Below are 25,591 nucleotides of genomic sequence, written 5' to 3'. Positions count from 1 at the left end.
CACATCTTACACCCCCCCCCCCAACTTTCTGCTTTCCGCAGCGATCGCTCCCTTCTCTGTTTGACCCTCCCCACTGACCTCCCTCCTGGCACTTATCCTTGCAAGCAGAACAAGTGCTTCACCTGCCCTTACACCTTCTCCCTCGCTACCATTCAGGGCCCCAAACGGTCCTTCCAGGTGAGACGACACTTCACCTGTGAGTCTGTTGGGGTCATATACTGTGTTCAGTGCTCCCGGTGTGGCCTCTTGTATATTGGTGAGACTCGACAAAGATTGGGAGATGGCTTTGCCGAGCATCTACACTCCATCGGCCAGAACAAGTGGGATCTCCCAATGGCCACCCATTTTAATTCCACTTCCCATTCCCATTCCAATATGTCCATCCATGGCCTCCTCCACTCCTGGGATAAGGCCACACCTTATATTCCGTTTGGGTAGCTGCCAACCTAATAGCATGACCATTGATTTCTTAAACTTCCAGTTATGCCTCCACCCTCCTCCCCACTTCACCATATTCCATCCTCTTGACCCTTTCTCGTGTTATCAACTTGCCTGCCCATCACCTCCTTCTAGTGGTCCCCTCACCCCCTTCTTTCTTCCATGACCTTCTGTCTCTTTCACCAATCAACTTCCTAGCTCTTTGCTTCATCCCACCCCCTCCAAGTTTCACCCACTGCCTGGTGTTTCTCTCCCCCATCCACCCCACTTTTAAATCTACTCCTCAGCTTTTTTTCTCCAGTCCTGCTGAAGGGTCTCAGCCTGAAATGTCAATTGTACTTTATTCCATAGACGCTCCCTGGCCTGTTGAGTTCCTCCAGCATTTTGTGTATGTTTGTTTTAAGAAGGGGTGTATGTCAGACATCTAAAAATAATTAATGATGAGCTAATATAAATTACATCTGTAAGTAATAAACACAATGAACAGTTGAGTGATCTACTAAAATATCCTTTCAACTTCTCCACTAAATCACAGGTTTTAAGGTAACTTTATCACATTTCAGGTGAGAGTGCGCAATTAAATTTAAAAAAGCAAGTATTATCAGGGACTTGAAGGCAAGGACAATGATGCTGCAAATTACATATAAAATTAGTTTTGCTTTGAAGTAATTACTGTATAGTTGGGTTTACAAATTAAATCAGTATTTCATTGCTGTTCTCAACAACTGTTTCAGTCAAAATTGTCACCTAACCAAGGTCAGCACATTCATAATTTGCAGAATGGCTTTAAATATGAAAATATGCCTAGCTTTCATTTAGTTATACCGTTTAATATTGTCAGACATGTGGACCATGCAAACTCTTGCTTTTCCATTAGGAATGCATCATCATTATTCACAGGTTGGTCAAGCATGGCAGGTTAGCCTAGAGGGGCTGCCAATGCCATTTCAAAACATATCTTTCTAAATGTAATCTATTAGTCTTCTAGGTAATGTACAGAAAGAAGAATTCCTTTCCCATCCCGTAACGAAGTGGAAATGATCTACGTTTAACCAACTTCTTGAGAAGTGCTTTAACAGTCAGTACGGTCATCAAAGTTGGCTCTATCCTTATAATTATTGACATCCATCAAGTGAACTACTAAGAATGCAATAAAAACATTTAAAAGTACATGAAAGTCATTACGGAAGTACTTTCATCAGATTGTTTCTATGTAAATAGAAAACACAGCACTGTCATGTTGGATGAAACATTTACAAAATTCACATTTAAAAGGAAATTCCTTATATTATTGTTCAGCAGCTTTATCTAAAATAGCTGCTCACTTTGTGTTACTCTGTAACTGCAAGGCACAAGCAAGCAATTCTGTGTTTAATTAAGCCGCTTTAATCCGAATTATGCATAATCCTAAAATTTTTTAACTGGCCTAAATTATATAATTTCAGCTAGTCAATCACTGCATGATGCTTGTAATATGGGTTGGGCTCATTTTTATTCAAGTTAGCTGTACATAATATTTATCTTTGTCCATATATTTGGGAAGAATTCTTAACACTAGGGTAGTGTAGTGTAGGGGATAGTGTAACACTTTACAGTATCAGTGATTGGGTTTCAATTCCCACCATTGTCTGTAAAAAGTTCCTCTGGGTGCTCTGATTTCCTCCCACAACCCAAAGATGTATGGGTTAGGGTTAGTAAACTGCGGGCATGTAATGTTGTCACCAAAAGCATGGCAGCACTTGTGACCTGCCCCCAGCGTATCCTCAGACTCTGTTGGTCATTGATGCAAATGATACATTTCACTGTATGTTTTTACATATATGTGAAAAATAAAACTAATCTTTCTAATCTGGCTTTCCTCCTTTCAATCAATTTTTTAATGAATTAGGATTTGTACTTAAACTAATACTAGTTCTATATTCATACACTCATGAGAAATATGAGGACTTTGTTTAAACAGACTACATGTGCCTTATTTGAGTTCAAAAGGAGTATTCTGAGCTCTATAATGTGTACAGAATTTGGTTTATGCCAGGAATGTTACATTAATTGAGAGTGACATACATAACCAGCTTTCCAGCACCAGACTGAACTTGCACAACTGAATGCTTTTTAAGGAATTCTGAAGTAAAAACTTACAACAGCCATGAAAGCCATCTTTGGCACAAGTGGATAACAACTTTGTGATGTGCATGTGTAAATAAAAATGATGGAAGAGTTGGCCAGACGTTTGTTACATTTGCCAGTTGTAACTGTAAACACTCAGGATCTTATGTGCATCCAGGCAGCAGAGGAAAAGTGGGGGCTCTACGATTGCAAATAAAAAGCTCTTGATTTTTTTTCTGAAATTGAAAAGTGAAGAACACTAAAGTAAGGTTCTTTATGATGCAGTTCTGGGTATACATTTTAATGAGCAAATTTGAAACTCAAACTTTAAATAAAGCTTGCAGTCTTCTTTGTAGTACAAGTAATTAACTCAGGAAATATTAAATCTTACAAGACTGCATAAACACAGATAGACTCATGGATACAGTAATGTGTAGCTTTAGTCTTCAAATTAGAGCACAATTCTATACCTCTGTATTCCATTCCAGAACAAATATTGAATTTGGCATAGCACAACAGCAGTGAGAACTTGATTATACCAGTTTCTATTTTAGATGTCGTTTAAACACAACCCTAAAATAAAATGCTTCAGTCATAGATCTTGTTACTAAACTATACAGAAGAACATAACATCTGGGAAAGCCCTAATAAGCAATTTTTTGATAGACTAATTGTCAGAGAATAAAACTCTCATACTTAAAAATGTGATCATTAAAGTTTTATCATTGTTACAGTATGTAATTTAAAATTGCTTTTTCTTGCAGAAGACTTTGTTAAGCACCAAACATCATTTCTTAATCGTGCTTGAAACTTAAACATCCATTTCCTAGAAGGTGTCACCCCTGCACCCCTGATTCAATGTGTATTCCACTCACTAACCTGTTTTTCCACAGCACCTCATATCTCCCTACTTTGATTTACCAGTTATACCTGGTGTAGGCAAGGGTATATTTCGAGAGGACTAGAATATAAAAGCAACCACAGAATGCTGAGGCTTTATAAGTTGTTAGCCAAGCAATATTTGTGGTATTGTGAGCAGTTCCGGGCCCCATATATAAGAAAGGTTGAGCTGGCATTGGAGGAGATCCAGAATGTTTCGGAAAAAGATCCAGGGAGTGAAAGGGTTACATATGAGGAGCGTTTGATGGCGCTGGGCCTGTACTCGCTGGAGTTTAGAAGAATGAGGGGGGATTGCATTGAAACCAAGCACATTTTGAAAGGCCTGTATAGACTGGACATGGAGATGCTTCCTGTTGTGGGAGAGTCTAATACCCCAGGGCACAGACTCAGATTAGAAGGACATCCCTTTAGAATGGAAGGAAGAATTACTTTAGCCAGTGGGTGATGAATATGTGGATTTTATTGCCATATGTGATTGTGGAGGACAAGCCATTGGGTATATTTAAAATGAAGGTTGATAAGCTCTTAATTAGTATGGGCATCAAAGGTTATGGGGAGAAGGCAGGAGAATGAGGTTGACAGAGAAACAGCCATGACTGAATGGCAGCCAGTTCGATGGGCCAAATGGCCTAATACTACTTCTGTGTCTATGATCATATGGTCTTATGGAAAGAATGATAAGCATTTGCTCCTGAAAGAAAATCAATAGATTGTGCTGTTATTATTTATATATTAACTTTAATGATTTCAATAGATTTTTTTATTTCAAAACGTAATTTAAACAATTTAGTCAATTAAGGCTTTTATTTTTTTATATAAAAATCCTGAATATTACCAGGATGACTGTGATTTTCCAAGTAATTCATATTCAATAGTCCTGATCATACAGATGGCTTGGATAGTTTGTGAGATGGAGGGTGGGGGCTCTCAAGCTGTCAAAGCCATTGTGTGAATGCAGCCAATTGTCATCACTGTGCTGGTCCAAGCTGGGCTCATGACAGAGGACTGCACCCCAGCTCAGACATGGGTCACAGGTCAGCAGTTATATCACACTGGAAGATCTGTCCCATTTGAAATGTTCTTGTCAACTGCGTTTCCATGGCCATTTTCAAAATAGAACTTGCCTTTGCACTCCCGTGACGCAATTACAATGTGCTCTAAGTGGCTGGTATGTACTCTCTTCCCTCTGAACTCCCATTTCTGAATCGAGGTCTCGACCAGAAACATTGACACTCATTTCTCCTCCACAGATGCTGCTCTGCAGTCCCCATAACCCCAACCCAAGTCCCCCCAACAGTTGAATTTTCTTTGCTCCTGATGAGGTGGTGCATCAGCACTGCCACAGGAAGGAGACTATTATTACAGCATGACAAGTTTACAAGTCCTGAGCTTTCTATCTCAGCTGCAGTTCAGCAGTGCTGTAAAATGACAATATTCACCACACCAATTTAAGATGTAGATTATGGGTATATAGTTTTATAAATCATCCCACAAATGTTGAAGCAGTAGGGCAGAAAATAAACACAAGAAATTCCTTCACACACTTGGAAAAAAATGCTGACACGCAGTTAAAAATTGGCATAACCTGATCTCTGGGGGTCTTTTTGTGCATTAACAGGAGTTTCACTTTTTCCTGAGCATAAAACTCCCCAAGTGATTAAACCAAAGTGAAAAGCCCAAAGTCTATGTACAATGTGATTTCCTGCCTGATTGAAACCATTTTATTTAAAGGGTGATCATCCATTTCCTTATTTGGTGCTCATAGTCTCACATGTGTGCATATTCATGGAATTAAGGTCATGGTCAATCCCATACTCCAGCCATAGGATTACTTCAGACTCCTGCTGATGCTGAGGACCTTTACCACTGCTCAGAACTTGTCATTCACTTCTACCTTCTATTTGTTTTGTCTACTTCTGCTTCTATCCCCAAGGGCAAAGTAAGGTGAGCTTTTGGATTTTCATCCATTGCAGACATTCATAGACTTCACCTTGTGGGATTAGTCTTTGCCCTTTTCCTGCCATTGCACCTGGATATGCTTCTAGAGGGCTCCAACATAGAACGTGCCTCTTATGGCTCTTCACCAAACTGTCTAGGCCCTTTTTCCATGAGAACACTTTCCTGACCACTATCAATCATTGCAGCATCTATTCTCTTAGCTACCATGTAACCCAATGCCTAGAAGAGTGCTATATATATGTCATTTTAAGTGCTAGGTGCCAGGGTTGCAGGTGTTAAGCTAACTACTGGCAGCTGCACGAACTTGCCAAAGATCAAATAAAATAGTAGTATGCAGAAAGTGACACAGCATATCACTCAACTGGAAATACAGGAAGGAACTTTTGGTAACTTTACAATGCATGATCTTGTTTATACAGTGAAAGGGGAAGATGAAGTTCTAATGTAAGTCTCCAAAGATAATGGTGTTCAATGCTTTTGCTGATTTCAAGGCAGATAAATCCAGGCTGCTAAAGGAGGCTAGGGATAAGGCTGCTGAGATCCCGACTGCGATTTTTAATTCATCACCAGCCACAAATGAGGTACCAGAGGATGGGAAGATGGCAATGTGGTCTCTTTAAGAAAGGCAGCAAGAAAAAGCTAGGTAAAAGCCTTTGAGTCTATCATCAGTAACAGGGAAGTTATTGGGTAATGACAGAAATAATAATCATTTGGAAAGGCAGAGACAAATTAAAAATGTGTCTTGGTAGCCTAGCAGTTAGCGTGATTTTATTACAGCTCAGGGCATTGGAATTCAGAGTTCAATCCCAGCATCCTCTCCAAGGAGATTCTGTATGTCCTCCACATGGAATGCGTAGGTTTTCTCTGGGTTCCCCGGTTTCCTCCCACCATCCAAAGACATACGGGTAGTTAATTGGTCATTGTAAATTGTCCCATTATTAGGTTAGGGTTAAATTGGGGTTGTTGTGTGGTGGGGCCTGAAGCACCAGTAGGGCTCATTTTTGCTCAGTGTCTCTAACTGAATGTAATTTTAAAAAATTCCAGCTTCTCTTTGTCATGGACAGATCCCATCTGACCAATCTGATTGAATTTTTTGTAGAGGTAACAAAAAATATTGAAGAAGACAATTCAGAAGAGGTGATCTAACCAGCAGCTTGAAAAAGAAGTAGTCTCTTATTAAGTCTTATTGCTTACACCCTAAACCTATATTTTCTAGTATAACTACTAATAAACATTTTCTATTATCTACATGTTCTATGCCCCTTGTAACTTTTCTATTTGTCTAGTCTATACCCACACAGCCACCACCAGAACTGTATCTATCAATCTTCCTCTTCCACTCAAGGAAAACAAACCCAGCCTATTCAGTATCTCTTCACAATCAAAATACTATGTCCCAGGAAACATGCTGGTCAATCTTTTCTTCACCTTCTCCAGTGTAATCTTGTCATTTCTATTATATGAAGTGCTGAATTGTGCTCATCTGTGACTTAAAAAATACTTTATCAAATTATACCATAACTTCCCTTATCTATGTCCTGGATTACGAAAGCAAATATCCACATGATTTTTGCATTCTATCATCTTCAGGGATTGATGGACTGATTTGCTAAATTCCCTTTGAGCATTTAATATTTCAATAATATTTGAGTAATTTAAAATACATTGTTTGATTAAGCTTTCTTTGCTGTTTACAGAATGCATTGCAGGTTACCTGTAAAGTTATGTAAATGGCGTATGTCATCATGCCACCACATTATATGTGCGTGCCTCACTTAAAGAAAACCTGAGTTAGACTCGCATTTCTTGGATCCTTTTTCTTGCAATTCGTTTTTATGCTTTGAAGCTACAAAACATAACAGTGGCGACAAGGTATTTTTAAAACAAACCTGAGTGGACTACCTACCTGTTGAAGAGCAGAGAGATGTTCACATTTTAAAAAAGCATAGTGAGAAATGGTCAAGTTAAAAAAAAAAGCAGAGCACTTTTTATTTTCTTTGGAGAAGCGAGTTTTCTTCACAAAGGGTATGATGACTAAGTAAAAAAAAGGCATTCGCAGCTCCATAAACAGCAAGTACTGGGTGATCATAATCATAAAAAAAAAGAACAGGAATAGCTAACTACATTGCAAAGACTGACGCATTTGATTACACAGCAGATAACTGAGTTTTGTATACTGAACGGATTGAGCAGTATTTAAAACAAATGAAATAGCCAATGAGAAGTGGGTCCCAGTTCTTCTGGGTGCATTGGATTTGAAGTCATACAGTCTGCTTAGACATCTGACTGTTCCAACTATACCAGCTGAAATTAGCTTGGCTGATATAGTGAAATTAATGTAGGAACAAATTTCCTGACACATACTGGTGATAATAAACCTGATTCTGATTCTGAACATTTCAAACCCAAAACCATTGTTGATTGTAGAATGCTTTAAGTTTCATAAGTAAAATCAAAAGGAAGGGGAGTCCATTTAAGTGTAAGTGGCTGAATTGAAGAAGTTGACTGAGCATTGCCAGTTCAGTGATGGGTTTAGTGACGCATTGAGAGATCATTTAGTTTGTAGCCTTGATGCACCATCAATAACTCTTGGAGACGGGAGGCGAACGATAAGCTTTTATTAGCTGCAAGAGACCACAATTAGCAGCAAGAGACTACCACACAACATCCTGGAGACAGAGGGAGGACCAGTGCCTCCAATCGCCTTTATACAGGGGTCTGTGGGAGGAGCCACAGGAGCAGTCAGCAGGGGGGGTGTGTCCAGACAGGTATATGTAGTTCACCACAAGCCTCTTACAAGAAGCATTCAAAAACAGCTCCTAACTGAAGCAAAACTTCCATTTAAAAGAACAATTGAAATAGCTGTATCAATGGAAACAGTAGACAGAAATGTAATTAAGCTGCAGTCAGGAATGAAGTTAAGAATGAACAAAATTTCAGATCTAGACGGAGCCCTGCCTGACCAAACAAATTGTGTTACTGTTGTGACGGGAACATGCACACACCAGAAAAATGAAGATTTAAAGGTGAGACATGGAGAAAGAGTAACAAAGTAGGAGACAGACAAAGAGCCTGTTGGGAAGACAAAAATAAACAGACTGCATAGGGAAGAAAAAATAGATAAAAAGTCATGTTGCAATTTCAAAAGAGCACTAAACTGCATGCTGTTGATGAAAAATCTGATAATGATGAGAGTGACACAGGACAGGATAGCCTTGAGACATAGTGTGAATACTAACAATAAACAAGCAATATGGCTTACACCAGAAATGACCGGCAAATTAATTAAAATGTAATTGGATACTGGCTTGGCTGTTTCAGATACTGAACTGAAGCCTGCAGATATCCAACTAAGGACGTACTGGAGAAAAGATAACTCCAGTGAGAATGACATTTATAAAAGCAAAATACAGCAATCAACTAGCCACATTTGGCTTGTATGTGGTAAAATGTCTTGATACAATTTTGAATTCATTGTTCCTTCAACGATTTCAAGCTGTCCAGGTCCTGAGACAGCAAAGCAGCCGCAAACCATGATGCTCCTTCCACCGTGCTTCACAGTTGGGTTGAGGTTTTGGTGTTGGTGTGCAGTGCTCTTTTTCCTCCAAGCATAGCAATGTATATTTCTGCCAAAAAGTTCAACCTTTGTCTCATTTGTCCACAGAACATTGTCCCAGAAGTGTTGTAGAACATACAGGTGATCCTTTGCAAACTTCAGATATGCAGCAATGTTTTTTTTGGAAGAGCAGTGGTTTCCTCCATGGTGTCCTTTCATGAACATCATTCTTGTTCAGTGTTTTTTCTTGTAGTGGACACATAAACAGAGACTCTAGCAAGTTCTAGAAATTTCTGCAGGTCTTTTGCCCTTGGTTTCTTTTTCACCTCCTTTAGCATTGCACGTTGTGCTTTTGGTGTGATCTTTGCAGGATGTCCACTCCCAGGAACAGTAGCAACAGTACTGAGAATCTTCCATTTGGAGACAATTTCTCTTACTGTATACTGATGAACACTCAGGTCTTTAGAAATGCTTTTGTAGCCTTTTCCGGATTCATATGCCTCTATATTCCTTCTTCTAAGATCCTCTGTAAGTTGTTTTGATCGAGGCACGGTGCACATAAACAGATCTGTCTTGAGAAGAGCAGTCTCTGTCAGTGACCTGACTTTGTGTGTCTTTTTTATAGGGTGGGGCACCTCTAAAACCCACACCTCCAATGTCATCTCATCGACTGGAACACCTGACTCTAAATAGCTTTTGCAGAAGGTTTTACCCCAGAGGTTCACATACTTTTTCCAACAAATACATGTAATATTGGATCCTTATTTTAATAAATAAATAAAAGAACAAGTATAGTAGGTTTTATTTGTTATTTATCTAATTGGGTTCTCTTTATCTGGTTTTAGGACTTATATGAAAATCTGACCGCATTTTAGGTCATACTTATGCAGAAATAGAGAAAATTCTACAGGGTTCACAAACTTCTTGGCACCACTGTATCTCTTTTAACCTTTCCTATTCATGTACAGGTCCAAATGTTTTTTTTTAATATTGTAATTGTCTGGTTACCAAGGAGCTTGTAAACAAAACTTCAGAATGTACTGTATATATGTTTGCATGTAGCTTTTAAACTATGCCTGAATGAAAGAGAGGCAACTATTAAGTCAGACATACCCTGCTTCATATTTATCAGTCACTGCTGAATACTGGAATAAAAAAAATCAATTTTACCGAGATTAAAGAAATTCCTTCTTCATGTGGATCTAATTATCACATGTACAAATGGACATACTACTTCATGTAGATCTAATCAGCTATCACATTTTCACATGAACATACCTGTTTCATGTAGATCTAATAAACTATCAGATGTCCCCATGAACATACCAGTTTCATGTAGATCTAATTAGCTATCACATGAACATACTAAAATTAAACAGCAGATGAAGAACAATGTTTGAAATAATTTACTATTGAATCTTCCAAGTTTTGATTTAAAACATGTAGGAGTCCACTTCCTTTCCAAATATCTTCATTAAGTACCTTTACAGTGATTACAATTCTGAGTAATCACTGGTCAGGTTGTTTCTCTGCTATTTCTCAACAGGATAAATAGAACTCTGGCTGGTTTGAGAATTAAAATTCATATTATTTTTCAAGAATGAATATTTTGCCAAACATGGCTTAATTCTCTGCCAGTGACCATCCAATCAATTCATGGTAAAAGAATGAGCACAGACTAATCTTTACTTTAAGGAATAGATCCAATCATTCTTGAAGATGAAATGCTATTTTGGAAATGTGTTGCGCAAGCTGAGATGGAAATCACTGATTTAATCGGAGATTTTAAAAAGATGTTATTTAGCACTCCATTCACCAATCTCACTGTGAATCCTGCACACAGGATTATTACTTCTAAAGCTGTTAAATTTGACACAATGGCAGATGGTATCAAGCAGCTCTTTCACTGCCATATTGTCACACGCAATTTTTCGATAGAAAAGTCAAAACTATTGCTTTACCACCAGAAGTTCAGCACTTTAACATCTCTTTCAAAGTATGCTTATCGTTCCCTTACTTTCTGAAAAGTATGTCTAGAAATCAGGCAGTGAGTAGGATAGAGATCAGACTCTGGTCTACATGAATCTGAAAATGACTCAGGCTTCCTGAAATATTTGCGTTGCTTATTCATTGTTGTAATGCAAATGTGTAGACTGCTGGATATTGGGTGGGACAATAAAAAACTTTTTAAGTGGAAGAGTTCACTCGATGTAGTTCCAAAGTTCTGAGTGAGAAAATACAGTATTGAAAAAGACGGCACCAAATTTGTATGAAAATATTTGAAGATGTTGATGCAGCCAAAAGAAAGAAGCTTCTTTTTATCTGAGGATAAAGGAAAGCCAATGAGAGAGGAAGGAATTACTTTAATACGTCTATTGTGACAGAGGAAACTACAGAGCATATGAATGCCAGAAACACAACATCCAAAATATAGCTGGACATTCAGAATAAATTCCAATGACCTAATGAATAAAGGGATATAAACAACTGTCTAATGCTTTGCACACACTGCTCTGCTTACAAATTCATTAATTATAACATTTACAGCATTCATAAGTTTACTCCTACACTTTAATTCATTGTCCTACAATCACTGTGTCCTACCCCATTTTCTCTTGTGCATGCAATATGCACTGAGGTCTCACCTACAAAACACTCAAAATCCCATCAGGTATTTCACCATATTAAACACAAGCAATTAGATTCAAGATTCAAGATTGTGTAATGTCATTGCCAGTATACAACTATAAAGGAGAACAAAATTATTGTTACTCTGTATCTGATGCAACACACAAAAAAATAATAAGATAAAGATCACAATGATAAAAAACACATTAAATGTAAATGCATAAGATAGCTTATGTACACAAACTGAATGCGTGTTCATAAAGTGACACTAGTCACAGGAGAGTCTGTACATAAGATGACTGACAAGAAATGATGAAATAGTGATGGGGTGGGTTGGGGTGGAGCTGTTGATCAGCCTTATTGTTCAGGGAAAGTAACTGTTTTTGAATGTAGTGGTCCTGGTATGGAAGTTATGCAGCCTCCTCTCTGATTGGGGACAAACAGTCCATGAGCAGTGTGGTTTCCAATAGGTTCTCACAAATACACAGAGTATCACATACGACCCCCAGAGGAACACTGACACAGATGAAAGAATAGCTCAACTACACGCTTCTGCTGGCATGAATAAGAGTGCTCACCCTCACGGCCAAGAGCAGACTGAAGGTTGTGGTGGCGGACAACACAGGTAATAACATGCATAACTTCTTACTAACTCTCAGATCGCTCACTCTCTCTGAGTTCACCGTACACTGCTTGCTGAAGATGCTTTCACCACCCACTCATCTTTCTCTGCTCTCCTTTTGGATCACACACCAAACCCAACTTCTATCTCACTTCAGCTATTCTGAATGTGGAAGTCACTGACCCAGGAGGGGAAAGAAAGAGCAAGGCATGATTCCACCTGATCCCTCAAGTAGCAAACCAGATAATATCATGGGATTGATGTGAGAGGCCAAATTAGAGAAAGTGGCACATGGAAATTTATTGTGAAGATGTCAGGGTGCTCAAACAGAATGCCAGCATGAAGCCATATGCTAACTCAGTTGCAAAGAGACTGCATGTTGAGGATTATCTATCGTGGAACAACATGGTTACTCGGATGTACCATCTGAGGTACCACCGGGACGCCCTGGCTTGTCAGTCCTGAAGGACATCAACTTACATCGCAGACCCCAGTGCTTTCCTCCCACTGATGAAAACTTCTCACAATTCCACCTGCAGATCACCACACTGCCCCAGCAGTGACTTACCCAGTTACCGAGAGAAGCCCATGTATGAATGGTGTAATTGCCGAAGTCAAAATTCCTGTCTTGCAAAAACAACCTGTCAGTAATCTGTGACATAATTCCAAAATGGTGGTGATCTTGTGTACTTGTAGTGGGAACAGTGCTTTGAACGAAGTTTAAATATAAATATTTGACAGTATGAAAAAGGAGACAAAATATCAAATTAAGTTTATTATATATTATTTAGTCTTTTTAACAGTTTTATTATATCTCCCCTGTAATGATGATATTCTGCTTCATGCATCATGGTGTTGTGTGTAATGTCATAACTTGAGCTAGATTATGTTGGAAGGGCCACGTCTCGTGGTCATTGCCCTCAAAACCAATTGTACATTAGCACCACATCGATTTGAAACCTCTAGGTCTTGCCTGGATTAGAGATCTTGTCTTATGAGGAAAGGTTGAGCAAGCTAGGTTGTTCATCTTTGGAACAAAGGAGGGGGAAGAGGAGGCTTGTTTGAGATGTACGAGATGATAAAGAGGCATAGATAGAGTGGAGAGCTAGAGACTTTCCCTGAGTGGAAGTGGCTAATACAACACAATGTAACGATGTGCTACACACAGCGCTGAAATAACGACACGCAGTCGGTAAGTCGTTTCGAGACTAGTTTATTCAAACTTAGCGGCGCTGGCATTTAATCCCTAGCGCCCGCCCTCTCCGGGCAGAAATGACATCAGAGGTGCATTACCAAAGTCTCCCCCCGCGCGCTGGCTATCTGTGAGCCGGTTCGCCTGTGCAGAAAGTGGGTCGCCACATAACCCCCACCCCCAGAACTGGCGATACACCCCCCAATGTCCACAGTCTGGATCAGCCAATGTTTGGAAGGTCTGCCTCTGTGCCGCAGTGCCTGAACCTCGACCGGCTGCGCCAAGTCCACATGGGCTGGTTTGAGTTGGTCCACCGTGAAAACCTCCTCTCTCCCCCCAATGTCCAGAATGTACGTGGACCTGTTGTTGTTGATCACCTTGAACGGCCCCTCGTACGGCCGCTGTAGCGGTGCCCGGTGTCCGCCCCTTCGTGCAAACACAAATTTACAGTTCTGCAGGTCTTTGGGTACATGGGTTGGGGTCCGTCTGTGCTGTGAAGTCGGTACGGGGGCCAGGTTGCTGAGCCTTTCATGTAGTCTGTCCAGGACTGCTGCGGGTTCTTCCTCTTGCCCCCTTGGGGCTGGTATGAACTCTCCCAGGACGGCCAGGGGCGCGCCATACACCAACTCGGCCGACGAGGCGTGCAGATCCTCTTTGGGTGCTGTGCGAATTCCAAGCAGTGGACGAGCTTCCCAGGGAAGCTCGTCCACCCAGTTAGGTCCTCTCAGGCGGGCCATGAGAGCCGACTTCAAGTGAAGGTGGAAGCGTTCCACTAGTCCGTTCGACTGTGGATGGTAGGCAGTGGTGTGGTGCAGCTGAGTCCCCAACAGGCTGGCCACAGCCGACCACAGGCTGGAGGTGAACTGGGTGCCTCTGTCGGAGGTAATGTGGGCCGGTACCCCGAAGCGTGCTACCCAGGTTGCAATCAGTGCTCGGGCCCAGGAATCGGCAGATGTGTCGGTGAGCGGGACCGCCTCTGGCCACCTCATGAACCGGTCTACCATAGTTGGAGGTACCACACTCCTCGGGACACTGGTAGGGGCCCCACAATAACCACATGAATGTGGTTGAACCTCCGGTGGGTGGGTTCGAACTGCTGCAGCGGGGCTTTAGTGTGCCGCTGCACCTTGGCTGTTTGGCACTGCGCGCACGTTCTGGCCCATTCACTGACCTGCTTGCGAAGTCCGTGCCACGCGAACTTGCTGGAGACCAGCCGGACAGTTGTCCTGATAGATGGGTGTGCCAAACCATGTATGGAGTTGAAAACTCACCACCTCCAGGCTGCCGGGACGATGGGGCGAGGTTGGCCGGTAGCCACGTCACACAGGAGGGTCCTCTCACCTGGGCCTACGAAAAGGTCCTGCAGCTGCAAACCTGAGACTGCAGTCCTGTAGCTGGGCATCTCGTCGTCTGCCTGCTGTGCCTCCGCCAGTGCTGCATAGTCCACCCCCAGGGACAGGGCCTGGACAGCTGGTCTGGAGAGTGCGTCTGCCACGACGTTGTCCTTTCCCGAGACATGCTGGATGTCCGTCGTGTACTCGGAGATGTAGGACAGATGTCTCTGCTGGCGAGCCGACCAGGGATCGGACACCTTTGTGAACACAAAGCTCAATGGTTTGTGGTCCCTGAACGCGGTGAACGGCCTGCCTTCTAAGAAGTACCTGAAATGCCGGATTGCCAGATACAGTGCCAACAGCTCCCAGTTGAAAGCACTATACTTGAGTTCGGGTGGTCGTAAGTGCTTGCTGAAGAACGCCAGGGGTTGCCAGCGCCCCTCGATGAGCTGCTCCAGCACCCCACCGACTGCTGTGTCAGATGCGTCCACCGTGAGGGTGGTTGGAACGTCCGTTCTGGGGTGCACCAGCATCGCGGCATCTGCCAAGGCTTCCTTGGCTTTAACGAAAGCAGCTGCAGCCTCCTCGTCCCAAGTAATGTCCTTGCCTTTACCCGACATCAGGGTGTACAAAGGGCGCATGATACGGGCTGCTGAGGGGAGGAAACGGTGGTAGAAGTTCACCATACCAACGAACTCCTGTAGGCCTTTGACTGTGTTGGGCTGGGCAAAGTGGCAGATTGCGCTACTTTGGCGGGCAGAGGTGTTGCCCCGTCTTTGGTAATCCTGTGGCCCAGGAAGTTGATGGTATCGAGACCGAACTGGCATTTGGCTGGGTTGATCGTGAGGCCGAAATCACTCAGGCGGGAGTAGAGCTGGCGGAGTTGGGACAGGTGCTCCTGGTGACTACTGCTGGCTATAAGGATGTCATCCAAATAGATGAATGCAAAGTCCAGGTCACGTCCCACCGCATCCATTAGCCACTGGAACGTCTGTGCGGCATTCTTCAGGCCGAATGGCATTTGGAGGAACTCGAACAGGCCGAACCGGGTGATGAGTGCTGTTTTGGGGATGTCTTCAGGGTGCACCGGGATTTGATGGTATCCCCGGACGAGGTCTACTTTGGAAAATATTCTTGCCCCGTGCGGGTTTGCTGCAAAGTCCTGTAAGTGCGGCACGAGGTAGCGGTCCGGTGTTGTAGCCTCGTTCAGTCTGTGGTAGTCGCCGCATGGTCTCCAACCCCCAGCTGCTTTGGGCACCATGTGCAGGGGGGAGGCCCAAGGGCTGTCGGACCTCCGTACGATCCCCAATTCCTCCATCCTCTTGAATTCCTCCTTCGCCAGGCGGAGCTTTTCTGGGGGGGAGCCTTCGTGGGCGGGCGTGGAGGGGTGGTCCCTGGGTCGGGATGTGGTGCTGTACCCCGTGTCTGGGCATGGCTGCCATGAACTGCGGTGTCAGAATCAATGGAAAGTCCGTCAGGATTCTGGTGAATTCGTTGTCTGACAACGTGATGAAGTCCAGGTGTGGGGCCGGCAACTTGGCTTCACCTAGGGAGAACGTCTGGAAAGTCTCGGCATGTACTAGTCTTTTCCCTTGCAAGTCGACCAGCAGGCTGTGAGCTCGCAAGATGTCCGCCCCCAGGAGTGTTTGGGCCACGGCAGCCAGTGTGAAGTCCCACGTGAACCGGCTGGTGCCGAACTGCAGCTGCACTGTGCGGGTGCCGTAGGTCCGTATCGTGCTGCCGTTTGCAGCCCTCAGGGTGGGTCCTGGCTTCCTGTTGCAGGTGTCGTACCCCGTCGGGGGCAAGACGCTGATCTCCGCTCCGGTGTCAACCAAGAAGCGGCGTCCCGACTGTTTGTCCCAGACGTACAAGGGGCTGTCCTGATGGCCAGCCGCCATAGTCATTAGCGGCAGCTGGCCCTGGACCTGGCCCTTGCAGGGCGGGCGACAACGGCAGGTTTTTGTGCCCCACCGCTGGTGGTAGAAACACCACTGTTCACAGGCCTCCTCACTCCTGCCTCTGTGTTGTGTACGCCCCCCTGCCGGGCCTGGTCTGGTCCGCTGTTGGGCGCGTGGCCTGGTAATCTGACCGACGGACGCCACGCTCTCCCTCTTGGCTTTCCACAGCACGTCTGCCTGGGCCGCCACCTTCCGGGGGTCGCTGAAATCTGCGTCAGCCAGCAGCAGATGTATGTCCTCGGGCAGTTCCTCTAGGAACGCTTGCTCGAACATGAGGCAGGGCTTGTGTCCATCAGCCAGGGCCAGCATCTCGTTCATCAATGCTGACGGCAGTCTGTCTCCCAAACCGTCCAGGTGAAGCAGGCGGGCCCCCGCTCACGCCGTGAGAGGCCAAAGGTCCCAATGAGCAGCGCTTTGAATGCTTCATATTTGCCTTCTTCTGGGGGTGACTGTATGAAATCTGCAACCTGGGCGGCCGTCTCCTGGTCAAGGGCGCTCACCACGTGATAGTAACGCGTGGAATCAGAAGATATCTGCCGAATCTGGAACTGGGCTTCTGCTTGGCTAAACCACACGCGTGGTCGCAGCATCCAGAAAGTCGGCAGTTTTAGCGAAACTGCGTGAACAGATGAAGAGTTGGTCATCTTTGGTCCAAATCCCGTTTGGACCGTCGGGGTCAGCAATGTAGCGATGTGCTGCACACAGTCGTTTCGAGACTAGTTTATTCAAATTTAGCGGCGCTGGCATTTAATCCCCAGCGCCCGCCCTCTCCGGGCAGAAATGACGTCAGAGGTGCATTACCAAAGTCTCCCCCCACGCGCTGGCTATTTGTGAGCCGGTTCGCCTGCACAGAAAGTGGGTCGCCACAACAGCATAATGTTAAGGTGATTGAAGGAGAGTAAGGATGGGATGTCAGGAGTAGTTGTTGTGCTGCCTTTATGGCAGTTATTTAGTTTATAATATTTTCGCATAGTAATTTGTTAGCATTTTTTAGTTAAAGTTAGGATTGTTTAAATCAATTGATTTGTCTGTAATACATCGCGGCTGCGATGACGTCACATCCGGGTTCGCCGCGTCTTGTGGGGAATTACCGGTTTGAGATTCACGCAAGGGCGGGGGTCACTCACATGTGCGACCATAACGCTGACTAGGGTCTCTCTATGCACCAAAGACACAGTGAAAGCAACGCTGTAAGTCATTAGATAATCGGTATTTTGAGTTAAAATGTTAACGCCGATTCTGTTAAAAGTAACGACGGTCGGTAAGGTTTACCTTTTCGTCAGTTAAAGAGTCGGGATAGTTTGTATTGAAGTGTGTCTAAAGCAGCCAATGGAGCAGCTAGATTCTGACTGTATGCTGCACTTTAATGTAATGTAGTTATTGTAGTTTTACCTTTGCAAGTATTCACAATGTAAATGTGATATTTAGAAGGGAACAAACACTGTACCAATCTTGTATTGTTTTTCAACAGTTTTCACCATGCGTTAATGTGAAGAGTGAACAGTAAATGGTTAATCTTACTGCGGTCTCGTTTGCATTGATTCTGGTTTATCTCGACGTTTACCTCGGCGTTACTTCACACCCGAGCGAGAACGTTACAGTGAAAAAGCGGCATTATCAGGTGTTTAAGGTGCAGCCATGTCAACCCGATCCAGCATCAAGTCGTTGTCAAAGTCATCGTCATCCTGCGATAGGGGCAGTAGGGCATCAAGTAAGGCCACCCAAGCAAGAGCGAAAGCAGAAGCCGCCAAGGTGCGAGCGCGCTTTGCCAAAGAAGAATTAGAAGTAAAGATGAAAGCGGCTGCCAGAGAAGCCGAAAACCAGAAGAAAGCGGCTGCCAGAGAAGCCGAAAACCAGAAGGAAAAGGCTGCCAGAGAAGCCGAAAACCAGAAGGAAGCGGCTGCCAGAGAAGCCGAAAACCAGAAGGAAGCGGCTGCCAGAGAAGCCGAAAACCAGAAGGAAGCGGCTGCCAGAGAAGCCGAAAACGAATTGGAAAGGAAAAGGGTAGAGGCACGGTTAGAAGCGCTGAAGCTAGAACGAGAAGCAGCAGCTGCCGAGGTGGAAGCAGAGTTAATAGAAGACGCCGAAGAAATGCACGATCCGAAGGACGGAAAATCTACCTCAGAAAAGATCGGATTGGAACGTACAAGGGACTATGTCCAATCTCAGATGGAATGGAAGACTCTTTCTTCCTCTCCTTACTTATTCGATAACGTCCCACTTCACGAGGAGTCTTGGAGAGGCCCGACGGCATCACGTCCATCCGAGGAAGATAATTTACCCTCGCAACTCCGCGATGAACCCAGGAATGCAAGGGCTCACGACAAGTACTTCTCGACACCGAACTTACCGGATTTGGGGAGAAGAGAGGCAAAGACTGAGTCCAGACCAGCAAATCCCATAACAGATGTACGCCCTCAGTCATGTACCTGTGGACACGTTCCCTCAGCCCGCACGCCACCTGCAGATGAATCCGCAGCACGGTATTTCGCACGACGGGATCTCGTCACTTCAGGACTATACCGGTTTGACGATAAACCCGAAAATTACCGTGCATGGTACTCCACTTTCACCAACGCTATCGACGGATTCCAGCTCAGAGCAACCCAGGAGTTGGATCTTATGGCAAAATGGCTGGGAAAAGAATCATGCGAACAGGTGAGACGCATGCGTTCAGTGTACATCAACAAACCCGAGCTAGCATTGAAGAAAGCATGGGAGAGACTTCAGGAGGGCTACGGAGCCCCCGAAATTATTGAGGCGGCGCTATGCCAACGTTTGGGAAATTTTCCTAAGGTGTCAGCCAAGGACCACACCAAGCTAAGAGAATTTGGAGATTTACTCTTGGAGATTCAAGGCGCCAAAGAAGATGGCCACTCAGCTGGTCTAGTATACCTAGACACTCCAACCGGGATTAGACAACTCGTGGACAAACTTCCATTTGGGCTGCAGGACAGGTGGTTGTCCGTTGCCTCAGATTACAAGGAAGAACACGAAGGTCAATTCCCTCCCTTCGAGTATTTCACCAGGTTCGTGTGCAAGGAGGCGAAGAAGCGAAACGATCCTAGCCTCATAGGTCCAGGAAGCAGTACAATTTACACCAAGCCAGATAAATCCACTTCGAATAATTCCAACATTACTAAACCAGTCTCAGCGCTTAAGACTGAAGTCCTTACAACTAACAACGACTCTAGCAAGAATTGTCCATTGCATAACAAACCCCACCCCCTCAAAAGATGCAGAACGTTTAGGGAAAAACCCCTTGAAGAGAAGAAGGCCCTCCTCGAGGAGAAAGGAATATGCTTTAGATGCTGTTCCTCGACCTCTCACTGTGCGAGAGAGTGTACGATCGCCGTGAAGTGCCTGGAATGTGATAGCACTAATCACGACTGGGCCATGCATCCTGGCCCGTCACCGCAAACCGACAACGCTCCTTCACCCCCACAACAGGACGGCGGGGAGGGAGAAGCTCACTCCAGGACAACTGTTGTCAGCTCGAGCTGTACGGAAGTTTGCGGTCAAGCGCAGGCAAGCCGTTCTTGTTCAAAGATCTGTCTCACTAAGGTGTACCCTAAGGGAGCCAAAGACAAGGCCATCAAAGCCTACGTAATTCTGGACGATCAGAGCAACCGCTCGCTAGTCAGTCCAAAGTTCTTTAACTTGTTCAACATTGAGAGTGAGCAGTTCCCATACTACCTTAGAACTTGCTCAGGCAACATGAAAACTTACGGAAGGAGGGCCGAAGGCTTCCAGATCGAGTCCCTGGATGGTAAAGTCCTCATCTGTCTCCCCCCACTCGTAGAGTGCGAGAAAATCTTGAATAACCGCACTGAGATCCCGACGCCAAGTGCGGTGCTACACCAACCACATCTCCACCACATCGCCAAACACATCCCAGAGCTGGATCCAGAAGCAGAAATACTCCTGCTATTAGGAAGAGATGTTCTCCGGGTACATAAGGTTAGGCAGCAGGTCAATGGACCACACGACGCCCCCTTCGCCCAACGCCTGGATCTGGGCTGGGTGGTGATAGGAGAGGTGTGCCCTGGCAACGAACACAAATCAACGGCTAACACACTCAAGACCAATGTGCTAGAGAGTAGCCGCCATATGATTCTTCAACCCCGCACAAGTTCCATGTGCGTCCAGGAAGCACCACAAGGCTTTAACAAGCGCAAAGTAACTGACGAGACGCTCGGTCAGTCTGCCTTTGCTCAAAAGGAGCATGATAATAAACTCGCTCCATCGGCTCAAGACGCCACCATCTTAAAAACGGAGGACACCAAGGTCTTCAGAGACAAAGCAAATAGTGGGGTCGTCCCACTACCTTTCAGAGAACCACGCCAGTGCTTGCCAAACAACAAAGAGCAGGCAGTCAAGCGGTTCACGCCCTTGCAAAAAACCACGAAAAGGAGACCTGAGATGCAGCAAAGCATCCGATCGACCCACGAGGTACTGGGCACACCAATGGCAGAGGTCACAGCCATTATGAATGCACGACCACTCCTACCCGTGTCTCCTGACCCGGAAAACCCCTTCATACTGTCGCCATCAATGCTCCTTACGCCGAAGGCAGGAGCTGCCCCTCCACCAGGGGACTTCTCCGATAAGGACCTGTACACAAAGCAATGGAGAAGGGACCTTCAAGTTGGAGATTTAGTCCTGCTCAAGGACAAGCAAATCGCCGGCAACTGCTGGCCAATGGCCAGAATCACTGCCACATTCCCTAGTAGGGATGGACATGTCAGGGAAGTCGAGTTGAAAACTACCGACCAAGGCGATGGGAAAATTTACCAAAGGCCTGTTACAGAAGTCATTCTACTTCTACCTAACGACTGATTTAGAGACTGAAGTTCGTATTATGTTCATTGTGACCTTACGAAGGCCAAGCGGGGAGTGTGCTGCCTTTATGGCAGTTATTTAGTTTATAATATTTTCGCATAGTAATTTGTTAGCATTTTTTAGTTAAAGTTAGGATTGTTTAAATCAATTGATTTGTCTGTAATACATCGCGGCTGCGATGACGTCACATCCGGGTTCGCCGCGTCTTGTGAGGAATTACCGGTTTGAGATTCACGCAAGGGCGGGGGTCACTCACATGTGCGACCATAACGCTGACTAGGGTCTCTCTATGCACCAAAGACACAGTGAAAGCAACGCTGTAAGTCATTAGATAATCGGTATTTTGAGTTAAAATGTTAACGCCGATTCTGTTAAAAGTAACGACGGTCGGTAAGGTTTACCTTTTCGTCAGTTAAAGAGTCGGGATAGTTTGTATTGAAGTGTGTCTAAAGCAGCCAATGGAGCAGCTAGATTCTGACTGTATGCTGCACTTTAATGTAATGTAGTTATTGTAGTTTTACCTTTGCAAGTATTCACAATGTAAATGTGATATTTAGAAGGGAACAAACACTGTACCAATCTTGTATTGTTTTTCAACAGTTTTCACCATGCGTTAATGTGAAGAGTGAACAGTAAATGGTTAATCTTACTGCGGTCTCGTTTGCATTGATTCTGGTTTATCTCGACGTTTACCTCGGCGTTACTTCACACCCGAGCGAGAACGTTACAGTTGTTTTATTACACGGAGAGTAGTGAGGGCACGGAATGCACTGCCAGAGACATGGTAGAGACAGATACAGTGGAAACATTTAAGGGAACTCTTAGGTAGCCATATGGATGAAAGAGAAATGGAGGGATATGTCAGAGGAAAGGGTTAATATGTTAACAAGTCGGGACAACATCATGGACCTGTACTGTTCTATGTTTGATGTTCTAAATTCTATATTCTCTTGGCTAGGTGGCCCCGAATGACATTGAAGCATTGCCACCATGGCCGTTCCACTGCAAGAAGGGTCACGCCTAGCTGTCCATGGTACCAGTCACCACTCTCACAACCATTTTAGAGCTTACTGTGATATTTTCACCATTTCCAAATATCTCTAATGATCAGGGACATTTGGAAACGTCGAAAAAAAAATTAATTTGACAAGTTGCGAAAAAAATGAAAAATGTTCCTTTGTTAACTTTCTGCACCTTACGGTCAAAACCAGGAAAAATATAAACAAAGAAAACGGCAAGTGTACCCTTTTAATGAAGGCTTGCAAAATGAATGGCATCATGCCAGATGTGCCAGTCACGGCCAATAGACACTTGGCTCAGTGATTGATGTAATATCCTTGATCTCATAATTGTGCCACTCAGTGCAGACAAGGAAACATGGTGTATGCTGATATGGCACTGCAGATAGCCACTGATTCTCTACACTCTGCCAGCTGGCAATCAGTACATTCTGAACAATAGAGATTAAGTATTTTACAGACAAAAGGAATTTCTCATCAGAGGAGTCTTTCGGGAGGGTTGTGTAATGTTAGCGGGAGTTCCTAGACACAGAATCCACTTAAAACAAATTAAGTACTTTTAAAATTTACTTACACTTTAAAGTGATTTTTTTTGCTGCTGATCTATTTTTATATATTGCCAGTTTTCAAGGCAAGCATATTTTATAGTTAACAAAATGTAAATGATGACATTTATCACAGCTTAATGATACAAGGTTTGTTCCACACTGAGCACTTCTGTGAATTCACCTCAGAAGGAGTTAACAAAACAATGAATCCTTGTTGAACAGCTGCCCCATCTGAATTGAAAATGAGGTTAGATTTCACTTTGACCTACAGCATAACAGTAGGAAGTACTTCAGGCTAGTCAAGCAGTTTGAAAAGAGAGAGATCAGCAGGGTGGAAAAGAATTAATTAAGAAGATAGAAGAAATAACAGGCAAAAGGCCTAGGTTAATTTTACTCTATTGTTTGCCCAGCTTTCAACTTGTCTTCCCTGACAGTACCCAGGGTCGACAACAATGCAGTGTGTTTACCAGTCAATCTCATTTTTATTTCAGTGCAAGGTGTCAATAGCAGCTGTAGATCGAGATTTCAGTACAGTTAATCAATATGCATCTTTGGCAGCAAAAACTTGTTCACTTGTCGGTCTGTCTTGGCGATTAGTTACATGGAAATGCCAATATTATAATCAACTAACCATAGTTTAAAGTCCCTCGTCTGAAAGCAGACTCAATGGTTCAGATGTTGCTGTAAGAATAAAATTGAGCCTAACAATGAAGTATGGGCCTCTCCCATTATTGATGTTTAAAGAGTCATTCGAATAACATATACTGTTACATACAGAAAGGTGTCGCCCAGGTTGAAGGTTTGGTGGAATATCTCATTGAAATACAGCGTGAAAGCATTATATGCAGAACACTGGTGCAATTTAGGGGTGTGCTTAGCCCACTGCTCTACTTCCTCTATACGAATGACTGTGAGGCTAGGTATAGCTCAAATACTATCTATAAATTTGCTGATGATACAACCATTGTTGGTAGAATCTCAGATGACGATGAGAGGGTGTACAGGAGCAAGATAAACCAGCTAGTTGAGTGGTGTCACTCCAACGTCCTTGTACTCTTCGTCAGTAAGACAAAAGAGCTGATCTTGGGCTTCAGGAAGGGAAAGACGAGAGAATGCAAACCAATCCTCATTGAGGGATCAGAAGTGGAGATAGTGAGAAATTTTGAATTCCTGGGTGTCAAGATCTCTGAAGATCTAATCTAGTCCCAATATATCAATGCAGCTATAGAGAAGGCAAGATGGCAGCTATATTTCATTATGAGCTTGAAGAGATTTGGCTTGTCACCTAAGATGCTCTAAAACTTCTATAGATGTATAGTGGAGAGCATTCTGTCAGGCTGTATCATGGTCTGGTATGGGGGAGTTTCAGCACAGGACTGGAAGAAGCTACAGAAAGTTTTAACGTTAGTCAGTTCCCTCTTGAGTATGAGCCTCCATTGAACCCAAGACATTTCAGAAAGGCAGTGTCCATTATCAAGGACCCCCATTACCTAGGGCATGCCCTCTTCTCATTGTTACCATTGGGAAGGAGGTACAGAAGCTTGAAGGCAGACACTCAGTGATTCAGAAACAGCTTCTTCCCCTCTGCCATATGATTCCTAAATGGACATTGAACCCATGAACACTACCTCATTTTTAAAATATATTATTTCTGTTTTGCGCTATTTTTAATCTATCTATTCAATATACATATATATACTTATTGTAATTGAGTTACTTTTTTTTCTATATTATCATGTATTGCATTGAATTGCTGCTACTAAGTTAACAAATTTCATGACACATGTTGGTGATGTTAAACCTGATTCTGATTCTGATATCAGGGCTTACCTTTCAATGACAAGACATTTTATTTTATAAGTTTAATTATGACCAAGCACTAAAAATGATCCTTTACATGTGTAGCATCTCCCTATTTCAGTTTTTATTTATTATCGGAGAATACAGATTCATAATTCCTTGAAAGTGGTGTCACAGTATATAGAGTCTTAAAGAGAGCTTTACGCACATTGGCCTTTGTAAATGAAAATAATGAGTACAGGAGTTAGGATCTTTTGTTGAAGATGAACAAGACATCGCTGGATCCTAATTTGGAGTGTTGTGTGCAATTCTGATCACCTACCCACAGGAAAAATATCACTCAAAGTGCATGACTACAAAAGAGTACAAGAAAAATTTACAATGGTGTTGTTGGGACTTGAGGACCTAAGTTATAGGGAAAGTACAATAGGTTAGGACTTTATTCCTTGGAGTGTAGGAGAATGAGGGATGATTTGATAGAGTATACAAAATGATGAGGGGCTGAGATACAGTAAAGGCAAGCAGGACTTTTCCACTGAGGTTGGGTGAGACTAGAACTAGAGGTCATGGGTTAAGAGTAAAACGTGAAATATTAAGGGGAAGCTAGGGAGAAATTCTTCACCCAGAGAGTGGTGAAGTTTGGAATGAGAGGCCAGCGGAAGTCGTGGATGCGGGTTTAATTTCAACAC

At 43.7% G+C, this 25,591-nt stretch overlaps 2 protein-coding genes across 11 annotated transcripts in view; one reads left to right on the top strand and one right to left on the bottom strand.

Moving 5' to 3' along the window:
- tnrc6c1 (trinucleotide repeat containing adaptor 6C1) overlaps window positions 1-25,591 on the bottom strand; it is a 601,775-nt gene that overhangs the window by 432,726 nt on the left and 143,458 nt on the right. The gene's annotated exons all lie outside the window — the stretch shown is intronic.
- On the top strand, window positions 17,629-22,184 carry LOC140714631 (uncharacterized). The gene is made up of 2 exons (XM_073025992.1): window positions 17,629-17,883; window positions 18,165-22,184. Exon 2 carries the CDS (start codon window positions 18,332-18,334, stop codon window positions 21,530-21,532), a length of 3,201 nt encoding a protein of 1,066 aa, XP_072882093.1. The 5' UTR covers window positions 17,629-17,883; window positions 18,165-18,331; the 3' UTR covers window positions 21,533-22,184.

Source organism: Hemitrygon akajei, chromosome 22, assembly GCF_048418815.1.
Source record: "Hemitrygon akajei chromosome 22, sHemAka1.3, whole genome shotgun sequence".
NCBI classification, from domain to species: Eukaryota; Metazoa; Chordata; class Chondrichthyes; order Myliobatiformes; family Dasyatidae; genus Hemitrygon; species Hemitrygon akajei.
This window is presented reverse-complemented; position numbering and strand designations above follow the sequence as displayed.